At 49.4% G+C, this 14,988-nt stretch overlaps 7 protein-coding genes across 7 annotated transcripts; 3 read left to right on the top strand and 4 right to left on the bottom strand.

Moving 5' to 3' along the window:
- Positions 1 to 4: 4 nt before the first annotated feature.
- On the bottom strand, positions 5 to 901 carry N7500_004894 (uncharacterized protein; the record flags this gene model as incomplete). The annotated part of the gene is made up of 2 exons (XM_056676039.1): positions 5 to 725; positions 774 to 901. The coding sequence occupies 2 exons, from the start codon at positions 899 to 901 to the stop codon at positions 5 to 7; spliced, it is 849 nt and encodes a 282-aa protein (XP_056531039.1).
- A 323-nt stretch (positions 902 to 1,224) lies between these two features.
- On the top strand, positions 1,225 to 3,124 carry N7500_004893 (uncharacterized protein; the record flags this gene model as incomplete). The annotated part of the gene is made up of 4 exons (XM_056676038.1): positions 1,225 to 1,365; positions 1,413 to 1,885; positions 1,945 to 2,894; positions 2,949 to 3,124. The coding sequence occupies 4 exons, from the start codon at positions 1,225 to 1,227 to the stop codon at positions 3,122 to 3,124; spliced, it is 1,740 nt and encodes a 579-aa protein (XP_056531038.1).
- Positions 3,125 to 3,839: 715 nt separating this feature from the next.
- On the bottom strand, positions 3,840 to 5,262 carry N7500_004892 (ankyrin repeat domain-containing protein; the record flags this gene model as incomplete). Its single annotated transcript, XM_056676037.1, has 2 exons — positions 3,840 to 5,122; positions 5,169 to 5,262. The coding sequence occupies 2 exons, from the start codon at positions 5,260 to 5,262 to the stop codon at positions 3,840 to 3,842; spliced, it is 1,377 nt and encodes a 458-aa protein (XP_056531037.1).
- Positions 5,263 to 5,957: 695 nt separating this feature from the next.
- On the top strand, positions 5,958 to 7,337 carry N7500_004891 (NAD(P)/FAD-dependent oxidoreductase; the record flags this gene model as incomplete). The annotated part of the gene is made up of 2 exons (XM_056676036.1): positions 5,958 to 6,167; positions 6,240 to 7,337. The coding sequence occupies 2 exons, from the start codon at positions 5,958 to 5,960 to the stop codon at positions 7,335 to 7,337; spliced, it is 1,308 nt and encodes a 435-aa protein (XP_056531036.1).
- A 178-nt stretch (positions 7,338 to 7,515) lies between these two features.
- N7500_004890 (uncharacterized protein) lies at positions 7,516 to 10,018 on the bottom strand (the record flags this gene model as incomplete). Its single annotated transcript, XM_056676035.1, has 9 exons — positions 7,516 to 8,009; positions 8,063 to 8,246; positions 8,307 to 8,479; positions 8,530 to 8,800; positions 8,853 to 9,391; positions 9,438 to 9,593; positions 9,647 to 9,744; positions 9,798 to 9,851; positions 9,912 to 10,018. The coding sequence occupies 9 exons, from the start codon at positions 10,016 to 10,018 to the stop codon at positions 7,516 to 7,518; spliced, it is 2,076 nt and encodes a 691-aa protein (XP_056531035.1).
- A 203-nt stretch (positions 10,019 to 10,221) lies between these two features.
- On the bottom strand, positions 10,222 to 11,691 carry N7500_004889 (uncharacterized protein; the record flags this gene model as incomplete). Its single annotated transcript, XM_056676034.1, has 1 exon — positions 10,222 to 11,691. One exon carries the CDS (start codon positions 11,689 to 11,691, stop codon positions 10,222 to 10,224), a length of 1,470 nt encoding a protein of 489 aa, XP_056531034.1.
- Positions 11,692 to 11,976: 285 nt separating this feature from the next.
- Positions 11,977 to 14,403, top strand: N7500_004888 (GTPase-activating protein GYP6; the record flags this gene model as incomplete). The annotated part of the gene is made up of 6 exons (XM_056676033.1): positions 11,977 to 11,999; positions 12,055 to 12,172; positions 12,226 to 12,384; positions 12,457 to 12,974; positions 13,033 to 13,175; positions 13,235 to 14,403. 6 exons carry the CDS (start codon positions 11,977 to 11,979, stop codon positions 14,401 to 14,403), a joined length of 2,130 nt encoding a protein of 709 aa, XP_056531033.1.
- Positions 14,404 to 14,988: the final 585 nt, after the last annotated feature.

Here is a 14,988-nt window from a genome sequence, read left to right as displayed (position 1 = left end):
TAGTTCAACCTGAGATTTTGGTATGAAAGGCAGATCGCAACTCCATGTTCGTCAAACACCCAATCCCAAACGCAGGAATGATACGAACACAACGCAACAAAGTCGATGAGGGAAGATATTGCTGTGAATGCTTCACCCTTTCCAGGAGTGGCATAGTATATTGCCGTGTATACATATCCAGTGCCAACAAGTGCAGCGGAGTAGCAACCAGCTGTGTCAGGACGGGTACGGTCAACTGGGTGATGATAGGCTTTGCGTGGGGATGAGTGGCCAAGTAATCGGGGATGGCATCCGACAACCACGGGGCCAACGTAAATGACCCAAAGATAGTCACACCGTCTCGTACTAGGAAGATAGCAGCTGCAGATCGTGCCAATGACTTGTTCTGGAAGGGTACAGAGATAATGCTTGCTTTCGATGTCTTGGCATCGGGACCGTTACCGGTGCCGTATTCCTGCGCAAATCGGATGTCCTTCCAAAGCGCTAGCGGCACGTTGGCCATCATAGTAGTCGCAAATGTGATAGTCCCCGCAGCGGCTATCTCAAGCTGGCGACTGACTGTGTCGGTCACATTTGCGACGGAATAGGTCGCCGCGTAGAGGGCCCAGACGATACCGAGGGGTCGTTGGAAGACAAACAGACCTGGCTGTCGGAGGGCCTCAAGTGCATGCCGACGAAGTCCACGGAGAATGGGCTGCTTGAAAGCAGCTTGCTCGACAAGCGCTCTTAGAGCTTGTTAGAGCGGAAATAGCGCGCTTGGAATCGAGACGAACCTATCAATGATTGCCACCGCGGGTGTCACTAGAGACGCCGAGGCTGCTGCTGCGCCGAGATCGCCTGCCAGGTGTCCTGGTTGAAGATTGCTCCAGCGAGTCTCATGTTTTTGAGCTTCTTGTTGCATATCGATAATCTGAAGTACATACTTCCGAGTCTCAAGCTTATCTACGTTGAAAATATAGGATTACACTACTCAATCCAGCCTGATAGGAACACCGGAGGGCTTCCCGATGCTGCAGATCACGAGCAGCAGCTGTGCACTTAGTTTGATCTGGTCTGTTGGAGCTCAAGCTCATAGCAAAGCATCCTGTGGGGTAAACGGGGAAGCCTCCGATATTTCTAGGAGGGGTCGTTGACGTTAAAGTCGATCTATTCGTCGTCTCAAACTGATTCCTCAAGTTTACGTTATCATTAACTCGACTCAAGATTACTACCTAGGTATTCATCATGTCTACTACACTCATGAGACTTCGCTCAGCACGGCCTACTGGCTCTCACCTGCGCTGTGTTCCTGTGGGACTTTCTATTCAAACTCGTAATAAGACTACCATGCCATTCCGCCTCCCCGATGCTCGAAACGAACCAAACGTGAGTATGAAACTACTATTTAACCCACAAGGCTAACCATAGTATAGCCTCTATACAAGAAAGGCTCCCCGGAGCGTGCCAAGCTTGAAGAAGCATTGACCAAGCTCCGCTCTCAGCTGCCCGTGCGGAGCGAGCTCTTCTATGATGGAAAGTTCCAAGCGAGCTCCAAGTCATGGGATCAGCCGTTACCTGCCGAGCATGCCGTTACCTTCACAAACTACCCACTTGCTACCAACGAGCAGACCCGATCAGCTATTGACTTAGCCCTGGAGGCAAAGCAAAGCTGGCAAGATACCCCATTCGTTGACCGAGCTTCGATCTTCCTCAAGGCTGCCGAGTTGCTATGCACCAAGTACCGATATGAGATAATTGCTGCTACAATGCTTGGACAAGGGAAGAATATCTGGCAGGGAGAAATTGATGCTGCGGCTGAATTGGCGGATTTCTTCCGCCTGAACTGCAACTGGGCGGCTGAGATATTGGAGAAGCAGCCAACTCGTGGTAGTGATGGCATGTGGAGGTTAGTATACATATCGAGATACTGAGATCTTACGGGAAAAACTTGCTAATCGATTGCAGTCGTATCGACTACCGTCCTCTCGAAGGCTTCGTTTACGCTGTCTCCCCATTCAACTTCACAGCTATTGGTGGAAACTTAATCTGCGGACCTGCGCTGATGGGCAACGTGGTGCTGTGGAAGCCTTCGGCGTCCAATGTCTACGCGAGCTCTTTGCTCTACAAGATTCTTTTGGAGGCTGGCCTTCCTCCCAATGTGATCCAGTTTGTGACCGGTGATCCTGAAGCCATTACTGAGACTGTTCTCTCACACCGTGACTTTGCCGGTCTGAACTTCATTGGCTCCTCCGACGTCTTCCGTTCTCTGTACGGGAAGATTGGCCAGGGTGTTGCCGCGAAGACATACCGCGAGTTCCCTCGTTTCGTTGCCGAGACCAGCGGAAAGAATTTCCACCTCGTTCACCCCTCAGCCGATATCACTAGCGCAGTCAACCACACCATTCGTGGATCATTCGAGTATCAGGGTCAAAAATGCTCAGCCACATCTCGTCTCTACTTGCCCGAGTCTCGTGCAGAGGAGTTCCTTACTCAGTTGAAGACTGGAATCAAGGAGATTACCATCGGAAGCCCGGACAAGGACTTGGAGGCTTTCATGGGCCCCGTAATCCACCGTGGATCGTTTGAGAAGATCAAGTCCATTATTGATGCCAGCAACAACGACCCCTCGCTGAAGCTGATTGCGGGTGGTACTTATGATGAGTCTGTTGGGTACTACGTGCACCCTACTGTGTACCAAGCCGATTCACCGGACCACCGTCTCTTCAACGAGGAGATCTTCGGCCCTGTGCTTGCCGTACACATCTACAAGGACGCCGATTGGGCTTCCACACTGAAGTCCGTTGATCAGAATGGAGGTGGATTTGCCTTGACTGGCGCTGTCTTTGCCAAGGATCGTGTTGCTATCCGCCAGGCTGAAGATGCGCTCCGGTACTCGGCTGGCAACTTCTATATCAGTAAGTCTCACAATACCCACGAGAGTTACTACCATATCTAACCGTTTAATACAGATTGCAAGACAACCGCCGCCCTTATTGGTCAGCAGTCCTTCGGTGGTGCGCGTGCTAGTGGAACAAACGATAAGGCCGGTAGCTCTGATCCTCTTCGCCGCTTCGTTAGCCCGCGGTTGATTAAGGAAGAATTCTTTGGTCAGGACGAGGGATTCACCTACCCCAGCAACCACTAATCTTGGTATATAAAAGGAATAGTCTATAGAATTTTAACGCAATATGTGCTTCCAATTCAACCTTACTGTTATTTGTTTCTGTTGAGATGCAGGATCCCGTTATTATGCACAATAAGTTACAGCGCTTATACTTTCAATATCCCGTTGTCAACACACCTGGATATGCGGGTTATACCCGAATCATTGACCACTATGATCCCATAGCCCCCTGAATTTGCGTGTGTTGCACCGAGATTGTCCTAAATAACTCTTACGCCTTCCATAATTCTGGATTTAAAGATCTGATCTTGTACCTTATTATCTTTCTGGTATACTTCTTCAAACTGTATTCGTCGTTTTTCACTTCAATCCTGACCTAATTAGCGTTCCGCAAAGCCCGTTAATGGGGGCCCATGGCCCAACCCACAGTGGGCTATGGGCTATGATGGGCTATCTATGGGCTGATTAGCTTCAACCCCAAATAACGACTGGATGGCACGGTTCTGATCCCCGGACGCAACAAACACCGTTGCCGCATCTCCCGCGTTGCTGAGGCCCTGGAGGTAGCACAGATCCTCTCATTCGTGTGACTGGAAAGAACGGCCGGCGCCGAGCCTGAATTTGTTTATGAGATGGTTCGACAACTGCCACGATCATAGATAGCCCATCATAGCCCATTACGGGGGTCTTGGCGCTCCTAACCCACTCAATGACAAGCCCTGGAGCCTGTGTCTGGCTAATCCAAAATCACATATTCTTGTTCAGTGACCTGGTCGAACCCTAAATCCTCCAGCAACGTCGTAACGTGCGCTGATCGCCGCACGGTGTATCTCTTGCCCTTGAATTGGTATCTGGGTTTGGCCCCATGCTCCAACATACATCGTATCAACGCCGGATGCCCCTGCTGAATGGCCATGTGCAAAGGTACAGTTCCTCGTGCCGCCGTATTTGGATTGGCACCAAAGTCCACCAGCAACATCGCAGCCTCCAGATCTCCGTTTTGGATAGCTCGTTGAAGTGGAGTTTGAGAGACTTCTAGACCTCCGTTTCCATTCGGATCAGCTCCATTCTCAAGCAACAACCGAACCATTTCCAATCTCGCATTGGAAGGACAATCGTGAAGGGCGATAAAAAGCGGCGTCTTATGCCACGGAGAGGTTTGTTTCATGAGAGCGCCTTCGCGATTAAATAGCCATCGCACGACATGAAACATGCCATTCTTAACAGCCTCGTTGTAGCAGTAAAACCAAAGCCACTGCATCGACTCCCTCGGACGGGTCATGTATTTCTCCAACACTCCCACCATCTCCACATTTCCGATCCGTAATACCCCTTCTACGGCTTTGTACAGCTCCAGCGAGATATCCCACCCTCTATTCAGGTTAGTCTTGATTAACAATTCTACTCGCTCTGCATCCCCACGCCTGGCGGCCACCGCCAAGCCACATGAGTGGTCTTTAGTCCACCACGAGCGGCTCTGGTAAAAGAAGGAATAGCGAGGTGCCACGATCTTGATGATCTCCGGGGTGCCCTCTTTATATGCTAGATCCACCGGCACCTGACCCATAGTTTCACTCCACCGCATCAGCGAGAGCCCCTTGTCTAGTAATGACTGCAGTTCCACATGATCTCCTCGCAGGATGGCGCTCGCAGCAAGCCCGCTTTCAAGCGTTCTCTCCAGGGGCTCGATCCGTCCACCGGACGCGTCAGTAACATTTTCAATGCAAGCGCGATACCGATGGGGACTGAATAGCATGCTAGGACTCTCGGTACTGCGCAAAATAGCATCGATCATTTTATCCATGAGGATGTGTTTTTCTTTCTCACTCGTCGCAGCAATGTGCGGCATCTGTCGAATGTCGTGACATAACTCGGAGAAGAAACACGGCCGCTCTTGATGGTTTTCAATTAAGTACCAGAGATATTTCCGCTTGTAGGGAAACTTGCGCCACACCGTGAAGATGGCTCCCGGGTGATCTAGGCTGGCACTGGTGGGCCACAGGGTTTTATTGAAGAGGCCTAGGCTGAGTTAGAAGCGTATTCCTGTGGCAGATGATGCGCTTACTATTGGTGAGTCGGGAGTGCAGTATATCACCGTAGGGCAAAATATCGACTGCTTCCTGCAGAATGAGCTGGAGGATCTCAAGAGGGAGGCGCATGGTTGAAATGAAAATGAAAAGGCAAATGAGTCAAAATGCATCAAGAATCAAGGCGAGTGAACCAAAGGGGAACTAGAGCTTTGAAATGTTTGCATTGTTTGGTGCTAATTGGGCTTAACGGGCCCGGACTCGGGCCCAAAGCCCAGCCCACAAATGGGCTGGCTTGGATTGGGCTATGGGCTTTGCGGGCCTTGCGGAGCGCTAGACGTAATTATATGTAGGGTTCCACGGTGATTCTATGTATCTCAGAAGTCTTCGGTATCACCAACGTGGTTTACGTTGATTGGACTTTTATGCAACTAGAATCCTATTTCTTTATGTTTTGCTTGCATTAATCAAGTAACTTGATTGAAGTCATATAGCTCTAGCGCTAAATAGCACATATCAAGATATCTGCTCATAGCCCAGGTGGGCTATATACCGGCCTGGCACGACTCTTTGATGTAAGTATTCTACAAATAACTCGACCCTTTGAGCCATATCATTCCTTATCTTATTTCAGTCATGTTCCCGCAAGTCCATGCTATCAAAACCCTCTCTAGGATACATCGGGAGGCCTCCCGATGTCCCACTACTCCGCAGGCCCCGCACGAGAGAATCGGCATTGACGCCGTTGAGTCCGATAGATTGAGCTGAGAGTTGACTATAGATATTGAACTATCGCTCCTAGTAGAAGCTTCCCATTGCATTCCACCATGGGCATCTCCAAGTCTGATCCTATCATCATCGTTGGAGGCGGAGCCTTCGGGCTCTCTACCGCCCTTCATTTGACTCGCTCTGGTTTTACGAATATCTCTGTGTTCGAAAGAGACGAGCATATTCCTCCGCGTTATTCGGCCGCCAATGACTTGAACAAGATTGTGCGCGCAGAATACGAGGATCCATTCTATACCGATTTGACTATTGTGAGTCACTGTCTTCGGGACAACTATAGTCAACGAAACCAAGTCTAATGTCTCGTTTTATCTATTGATTAGAAAGCCATCGCCGCATGGAAAACTCCTCTCTTCGCACCTCATTTCCATCAGACTGGATTTCTCCACTGCGTGTCTGGCGAAGCACCCCAAAAAGCCATTGACACCCTTAATAGATTCCGGGCCTCGGCAGAAGGGAACAACCAAATCAAACCACATGTCGTACCCCTCAATGGCGAAGAAGATATTCGTCAAGCCTGCTGGCAGCTCGACGGTCCATTGACCGGATGGAATGGATACTTAAACCGCTTCGACGGGTATGCACACTCCGGAAATGCCTTGGCAGGAGTATACCGCGCCGCACAGGCAGCCGGCGTGCGCTTCTATCTTGGAGAATGCGGCGCAGTTGATGAAATTGTCTATGTCAGCACACTGCAAGGCAGAAAGAGCTCTGGAATCCGAACGAAGGATGGGAAATTTCACCCATCTTCGTTGGTGATTGTCGCAGCGGGCGGTGCAGTGGGCCGTCTGGTCCCGGAGATTGGGAAGAAGGTCGTGGCAAAGTCGTGGTCCGTTGCGCATGTTCATCTTACGGATGACGAGACTTCCGCGCTGCGTGGAATCCCTGTCACCTATGCTCGCGACCTGGGATTCCTCTTTGAGCCGGATCCACAGACTAATTTGTTGAAGATTTGTCCGATGGGTGGAGGTTATATCAATACGGACCCTGAGACTGGGGTTTCTCATGCGCCTGGGACTTTGGGGGAAAGTGCGTTTGTACCGGAGCATGATGAGAGACAAATGAGGAAACTGCTGGCGCAGACTCTTCCGACGCTTGCAAATCGTCCATTGGTGAAGAAATCGCTTTGCTGGTTTGCTGATACTGATGACTCGGACTTTATTATTGATTTTGTTCCGGAGACGTCGTCGTCGGTTGTTTTGTTGTCTGGTGATTCTGGACACGGGTTCAAGATGTTCCCTATCTTTGGATTGTGGGTTTCGGATTTCCTGCAGACTGGTTGGCAGCGTGAAGCGCGCTGGCAATGGAAACATACCGAACCCAATGAGGGCAGGGAGAACTGGGGTGGTGATGTAAGCTGGCGTCTTGGAGAGTCGAAGGAGCTCTCTGAGATCCGGCCTGTGGTATTGTCTAAGCTTTAGATTTATTGGGCATTAGAATCGTACATATATCGATTTTTGTGACACTTCCAGGTTGAAGCGAGGAAAGTAATTAGCCATTCGACTGATAGAACAACTTAAATAAATTTAAGCACACTATTCTCACTATAAATATCAGTAGATACCAACTTAGAACTCATCAATTCATCAGACATTCGATTTACCATATACTATGTTCTATCATCGCATTTGATACCCACTCAGTATCATAGCTCTCAATGGAGTCTGCAACAGCCATAATCTCAGCCGAAGTCAGCATTGTGTTAAAATCACACTCCACATCAAAATCGGGATCCGGCCTGAGAAGAGCATCATCATATCGGACAGACTGAGGTATGGCCCCAGCAGCCGGTGTTGTAGATGGGGAAGCTGAGTCAGGAAGAATACCAGTCTGCTGAAGAAAATCAGGGACCGCTAAGTGCCGTGGCTGATCACCAGAGATACATCCCAATAATGTCTCGTGTAGCTGCTGGAGCTCGGATCGCCGGAAGCTAGCAACTTGGTTTCCGTCTGTGATCATTTCGTCGAAGATAGCGTACGCTTTCTCCAGCCAGTTGGGGTGGCTTTCTAACAAGCGCGGGTCGATTGATGGGCCCATCAGGAGGATAATTGTGGACACAAAGACCGATTCTAGATCAAAGGGAAGGAAGGTTTCTAGCAGGCGTATGTTAGTGGAGAGGGCCCATTCATCATAAAGGTTGCTATACCTAAAAGGCCTTGGCTCTGTAAATTGGAGAGAATGCTGATTATGTGCTGGGCGGATTCAAGACACATCTGCATCAGGTTTCGGACATTTCGTGATGCATTGAGTGATTCTAAACAGCTTTCCGGGGACTCAAAACGAATTTTGAGAAAGCAGAATAGGAGAGGTCGGGTGGCCAGGATGATGCACTGAATATTGTGTGAGTAGTCAGCTAACGCCTCTCTTCCCACACATGATAAGACTCGCACCTGATGATATTGAAGGTGTAAGTAGGCTGATGTTCGAGAGACGCCCTTGACTGGGTCTAAGTGGAGCGGAAATGACTCGCGAAGCTCATCGGCAAGTCCTGCGATGTTAGCCAATGCTGATTTAGTGCTACGTAGAAAAGTCCGGTTGATACGTCCATTGGCAACGTATATTGCTGCTCATCTTGTTAGAGTGGGTATACAATGGAAGCTCAAGGGATCTTACTACTGTTCACCTCGGCGATGATCTGGGACAACTTGATGTGCATGCCTAATGACATTGTTTCGGTTGGGTCTGGAAAGGTGGGGAGCTGGGTTTGCACATATCGGTCATTGATAGACTGAGGTAGACCCATCAACGATGTCATTTCTCGATCCAGAATATAGATAGTCCACCAGATTTTGCCGGATCTTTGGACCATGTCATGTCCTAAGTCTTCGCTTGGCATATTAGTGTGCATTCCTTGTGCCATGGCTATCCGCATGGCTTGGCCGATCTGGAATGTTGATTAGCCAAAGATTTCATATAAACCCTTTTTGGGATCTTACGTAGTTATGTGCGGATGTTCGAAAGTCAACACACTGATAGTATAAGGCGATGCAACATAGGATTTCTGTTCCCAGCATAGGATCCCGGTACAGAGCAGTCGGGTCCGGTAGAAGCTGCAAAGCTTTGACAAAATAGTGCACCCCTGGTGGTTTTCTACCTTGAGCCTTAGGCTGGACGAATCCCTTCCCAAAAGCCAAGATGAGGAGGAAATGGATGTACCACAAGCTGTTTGTCATGGATTGCCCATCTCCCGAGTAAAACCGCTGTAAGGAGCTCATGAACTCCTCTTCTTCGAAAAGATGATACAATTGCCCGCATCGGAACTGCACGGCGTTGATCAGATACATGGTGTGGTCACGAGTCGGGACAACTGGGACATCTAAGCTCGGGGTTGTTCGCAGCCCATCCCATCCCAATTCATAGGTCGTTTCATCAAATAACAAAGTTTCTGTGGGTAGTGCGTCCTGGTAGAGGTGCTGATGTGCCAGGCTAAGAACTCGCCGAGTGAATGACCAGTTGGATGATGTTCCAAGATAGACTGTAAATGTTAGAGTTGCGCATTCTAAGATACCAGCGTAACCTACATGTGCGACCGTTTGCTGCAGACATAAAAGCAGGAGGCCCAGACGATAACGGGTTGGCTAGACCCGCGTCTAGATCCTCTAGTTCCTGGTGTTCATCATGATCCTCTGGAGTCCTAGTCCTTTCCAAAGTGGGTAGATGTTCGCGATCTTTGGGATCTGCATTAGATTAGCAGGAGTGGGCAACAATCTAAGCAGAAATGAGGACCTACCAATGGGCTGAGTCTCGAAATTCGAGCTGTAAGGGCTCGCTTGGCCCTTCTCGTTCTGCTCTATGCGCGCAATCTTCTGCTGCAGTTCCAGAATATAGCTGCGATAACTGTCAGCGATCCATACTGTTTTTTAAGACTTCATCTGACCTACCCTCTCGTCACCAGGATCTTTTGATCACGGTCGTTAAAAATGCAAGCAAGCTTTCTAACGAGGTTAGTCAGGTATCGCAATGGCGGCATCGCAGACAATACAGCCCTAACGCACCGTTTGCTACAACCATCGCATGGCTGCGAACCGGAACATTTTATTTTTTGTCTCCGGCATCGTACACAGGCATTTGATGATCGTTTTGTGACTCTTCCATCACCCATTGTTGAGATATGTTCAAAATCAAGATAGAAATGTGGGGGGAGAAAAAGTTCCCCAAAGGCCGTGAGGGGGAAATATTAGAAAAACGAATCAGACAGCTTTTGATGAGAGATGTGGATACAAAATCTTATCTTGGGAGATTTACGGAGAGGTTGAAAGATACGGCTTCCCTTCCGAGGTTGGATTTATGTTTTTCTTTCTGCTTTCAACGCTGCCCAAGCAACTTTCGATTCGTCTCCCAAAATTGTCTACATGCGGTGTGACCCCAGTGCTCAGTCCACCACTCTCCGAAGCTATCTTGAACACTTTGCTCGTCAACCCGTAAAACCCGCTCATCTCTCTTAAGTGAACAGAGTGCACATGGATGAGAAGCTTTCAACGCACCCTGGTCCGCCCGCGCCGTGATAACCTTGAGCGCACTAGGATCTGAGACTGTAGGGATTGGCCGCAGGCTTGCGGCTTGTAGAACAGCATTAAAACTTGCCGCCCGTTCACGCCAAGTAGTAAGCACGTCAACGGCATCTTGTTCTTCTTTGATATTTTCTTGTTTGTTCACGCTGTTGAGTTTCATACCTCCAGCTTTGCCGGAACGGGCAGGGCCGATTCGCATGCTTTGACTAAGGATTGTATCACGTTTCCACCGGAGACTTCGCCCTGCGATTACACGGGCGGCTGATTGAAGGACATTGTGAATATTCATGGCTGTTGTTGAAATGGTGTTTGAGGATGAGGACGGAGCCGAGGATCGCGGCTGAGATTTTGCGAGTGCGGCCTCTTTCTGAAGGTTCTCGAACACATCCAAGAATAACTCGAGAAGGACTGATGGCGGTGGAATATTTGTTGGGCGGACAGTGGCCGTGATCCCAGAAACAGAGCTACTGGGGGCTGGGCCAGGAGCTGTTGGTGGTGAGGTGGGTTTGGATTTGAGCGCAGGCTTCACACTGGGTCCATCAGAGAAATCACCCCAGTCGTCGAAGGCTTCGTCACCCCAGGTTGATGCAGGCTGCGAATTGGATTTGATAGGTCTTATGGGTGCTTTTGCTTTCTTCTTCGAGACCTTGGGGGGTGGCTGGCTGGCAGGTACATCGGCAAAATCACCCCAGTCACCAAATGAATCATCCTCCCATGCCGAGTGTTCTTGATTGTTAGGTTCAAGGTGTTGGTTCTTGGCAATTTTAGATGGATGTTTCACAACTGGTGCGGAGTCTGGCATTGAGAGTGAATCTAGCAAGTCAACTGTTCTTGAAACCTGTGGATCTTCTCGCCGAGGCTCTGGTTTTAGAGATGTAACTGTGTCTGATTGCCGGAGAGCTATTGGCTGCGCATGTAAAGTGTTTGAATTAGGGCCCTCAAATTCACCCCAGTCGTCATCTGCATCGCTTGCTGGTGTATCAAATTCTGCATCAAATAATACATCGCTATGTGGATTCAAGGGAAGGCCAAACTCCTGATGATCAGGGCTCTGCCACGAAGCTGCCGGAGTTGTAAATTGATTGTGTGCTTCTTGCGTCGGATTAGGACGCTTGTTGTGCTGCACACTTCCCGTTGGCCCGAAGAAATCGATGCTATCGTCGGCATCGAAGAATGAGTGCTTCTGGTGCTGCAATGGCTGCTGTCTGGACCTTTTGTCTGGAGCAGGTGCCTGACCAAACTCTGCGAGTAGATCTGCGGACATTTTGAATGTCCACGGGTGTCATGAAGCTGTGAGAGGTGACATAAAGTGCAGCGCTGCAGGGATGCAACGATTTTCTGCAAGGGCGGCGACACAAGATCGAATAAATCGACGTCAGCCGTAATCTATATCGCCTGTGATTTGCAAACCTCCCAATCCGAGACCAACCGGAGTATAGAACGGTGGAACGTCTGAATGGCCGAGTCACAGTAGCGCGAGATAAGGCACGGGCGGTCTACTATCGCCCGCATTCCCCCTCATCTTCCAAGGTTCTCCTCGTCATCAACAATGAGAACCATTGAGGAGACCAGGTACTTCCACTTCTATCAATTATCTGCATATATTCATTGATATTAACCCTCACAGAAAGAGATGGAACGTACTGTTCTCCGACAACGACACACCTTCCGATCTCCGAGCGGCGTTACAATCCGAGCAAGGAGGAACCCTGTGCAATGACGGACTGAGGTCGGTTTGCTGGAAGGTTCTGTAGCCTTGAAAATGTGACGTGGAGATAAATACTCATACTTCATACAGGCATTTCTACTCTTCGACGGATTGGAAAAAAGGGAATGGACGTCTAAGCTCGATGAATCCCGGGATGCCTATCGTGCGTTGAGAGATCATTTCTTGAAATACATCGAACACCCGGACGATTTAGAGTCGACTGTTGATCCGCTGGCGGATGATGAGCAGGTATGCGACCTTCTCGCTGTGTTCCGCCCAATTTGAAGAATCCCCCTCTCTAACTAAATCTTGTTGGAACAGTCCCCGTGGCAAACACTCCGACACGATGAGACGCTACGTACCGAGATTCTGCAAGATGTCGATCGATGCTTGCAGGAAAACTTTTTTTTCCAAGAGCCCGACACGAAATCCAAATTGACTGATATCCTGTTTGTCTACTCGAAGCTGAATCCAGATGTCGGCTATAGACAAGGAATGCACGAATTACTCGCACCTATTCTGTGGGCAGTAGATCGAGACTCGGTGAAGCCACACCCTGGAGGATTTGATGCGAATAAGGACAACGGTGAAGGCTTGATGCTAAAGCTTCTTGATGCACAATTTGTGGAACATGATTCATTTACGCTGTTTCTCTCTGTCATGCAGACAGCCCGCATATACTATGAACACGGCGAGACACGGTCGGCAAATGGCCAGATGGATGTAATTCCGATAGTCGACCGCTGTCACTATCTCCATAAGGAAGCTTTGGCGATTATCGATCATGAGCTCGCTGAGCACCTGGAAGCTGTGGATATATTACCCCAAATTTTCCTAACGTAAGCTGCTTTCAGATAGATACCCATTCATTTTCTACCTTGCTGACTCCCAGAAAAGCCGCTGGATGCGCCTTCTGTTTGGGCGAGAATTTCCATTTGACGATGTCCTAATGATGTGGGATCTGCTGTTTGCCCATGGGCTACGGTCTGATCTTGTTGATTTCACGTGCATTGCAATGCTGCTTAGAATCCGTTGGCAATGTTGGTCGACCTGCTTCATCCCCCACTGTATCTCATTTTCGCTGACATGAATCACTCAGTGCTCACGGCCGACTATACAACCGCCTTAACGTTATTACTTCGCTACCCTTCGCCCGAACCACACACACCTCAAACTTTCGTGCATGATGCACTCTATTTGGAACAGAATCCCACAGCTGATCGAGGCAGTTTCATTATATCCAAATATTCAGGCAGACCGCCGGACTCCAAAATTCGCAACCACTCTGGTACACAGCCCACGAGGAAGGCCTTCCTTTGGGAGGACTTCAAGAAACGCAGCGAAAGAAGCCCACCTCCTGGATCACCAGCCCGAAATAGCCCCAAAAGCCTTGAGTCTCTTTTCCAAGACGTCTCTCAGGGAATCCAACGCCGGACAGAGGCCTGGGGCGTAGCCAAAGCTGTTCGAGGCGCCGTGACAGAAGCTAGGAAAAATATGCAGACAATGCATTATGAATCAAATATGCGTCCTGGATTCTCGAGACCTGTTTCCGCTGTATCATCCTCGGCTGGAGTGGAAACGAAGATCAATCTACTCGAAGAAAGGAACCAAGCTTTGGCAACGATTTTACGCGAGGCACTGGACGATCTTGGCTCCCAGCTAGCAAAGATCAAAGACCTCGATTCTGATACGAATAACACAGTGAAGCAGGCCCTAGTCAAAGCTGAGAGTGTCCGGGCCTGCCTCGAAGACTCTTCCATCCCAGTAGATCCCCCTCTTGACTCCCGTGTAGACGGTGAATTGAGCCAACTGGGCGAATTGCAGAATACGCGCACCTCGACTACGGACAAGGCAGAAGGCAGCAAGGTGGCAAACAAAGGTCAATTACGCATAATAAGTCCCAACGCGGATACAAGCGGGCCGAAAGCCGATGGTCGAACTGATTCTGTGCTAGCGACGGCAAGGCGAACGAACAGTGGCCATAAACCCGAAGGGTCGCGGACAATCCCCTCGCGATCAACTATACGACCTTCTATGACGGATTCGGGATTCTCATGGATGCTTGGCGGTGGGCGGAACTTGTCGGGTTTTGTCAGCTCGACATCACCGCCGCCGGAGCAGACTCGACATCTAGATCAAAATCGCGGGAAGCCCAATGCCTTCGGGTCGAGCGGAGATGACAATTCAGGGGCGGATTCTGGGCATGGTGAATTGGCGCTGCACAGTCTCCGGGGGTCTCGGGACCCTCTGTCAGGGACCGGCCCATGATATCTCCCGAGGTCCCAATTTTGCCCATGTCACGGCTTGCGTATGCACTGGATATACACTTACGAGTCAAAGTTAGTCCCACTTATCTCCCAGGCATTATCATTCTCTAGAAAAGTATATCCACCACAGACATTTGACTAGTATTTCCATCTGCCTCAATACTTGTTTGCCAACTTCATATAAAGTACATGTTAGTAACCAAAAGGGGTTAAGATCCCAGACGCTCGGATCTATCGAGAAAGCCACTTTGCATCATTTCAAGACTTCTCGGGAAATAACCTGGCCATAACATCCTGCATCCGGAGCGGGGTCCAGAAGTTACCGAGCAACGTATATGAAGTATTAAAGGAAACCGTTCTGTTTGAGATACTATCTTGTATAGATCTCTGGCCCAACGCCTTCGGTAAATTTCTCCGCCAGATGGGATAGAAACCTGTCGATCGGCCGATCTTAAGGTAAATCAGCTATTCCAAGCGAAAGTTCTACGTTGTTCTGAAGGGCAGATGGATATAAAAAGACATATAGAAGAGAATATAGAGTAATTGGGCTATTACATCACGAAGGGGGGACCCATCTCCCTTTTTC

The sequence above is a fragment of the Penicillium coprophilum genome (assembly GCF_028826855.1).
Source record: "Penicillium coprophilum strain IBT 35676 chromosome Unknown utg000004l_segment0_segment0, whole genome shotgun sequence".
Classification (NCBI taxonomy): Eukaryota; Fungi; Ascomycota; class Eurotiomycetes; order Eurotiales; family Aspergillaceae; genus Penicillium; species Penicillium coprophilum.
Note: the sequence above shows the minus strand (reverse complement) of the source record. Positions and strands in the feature narration are given on the sequence as shown.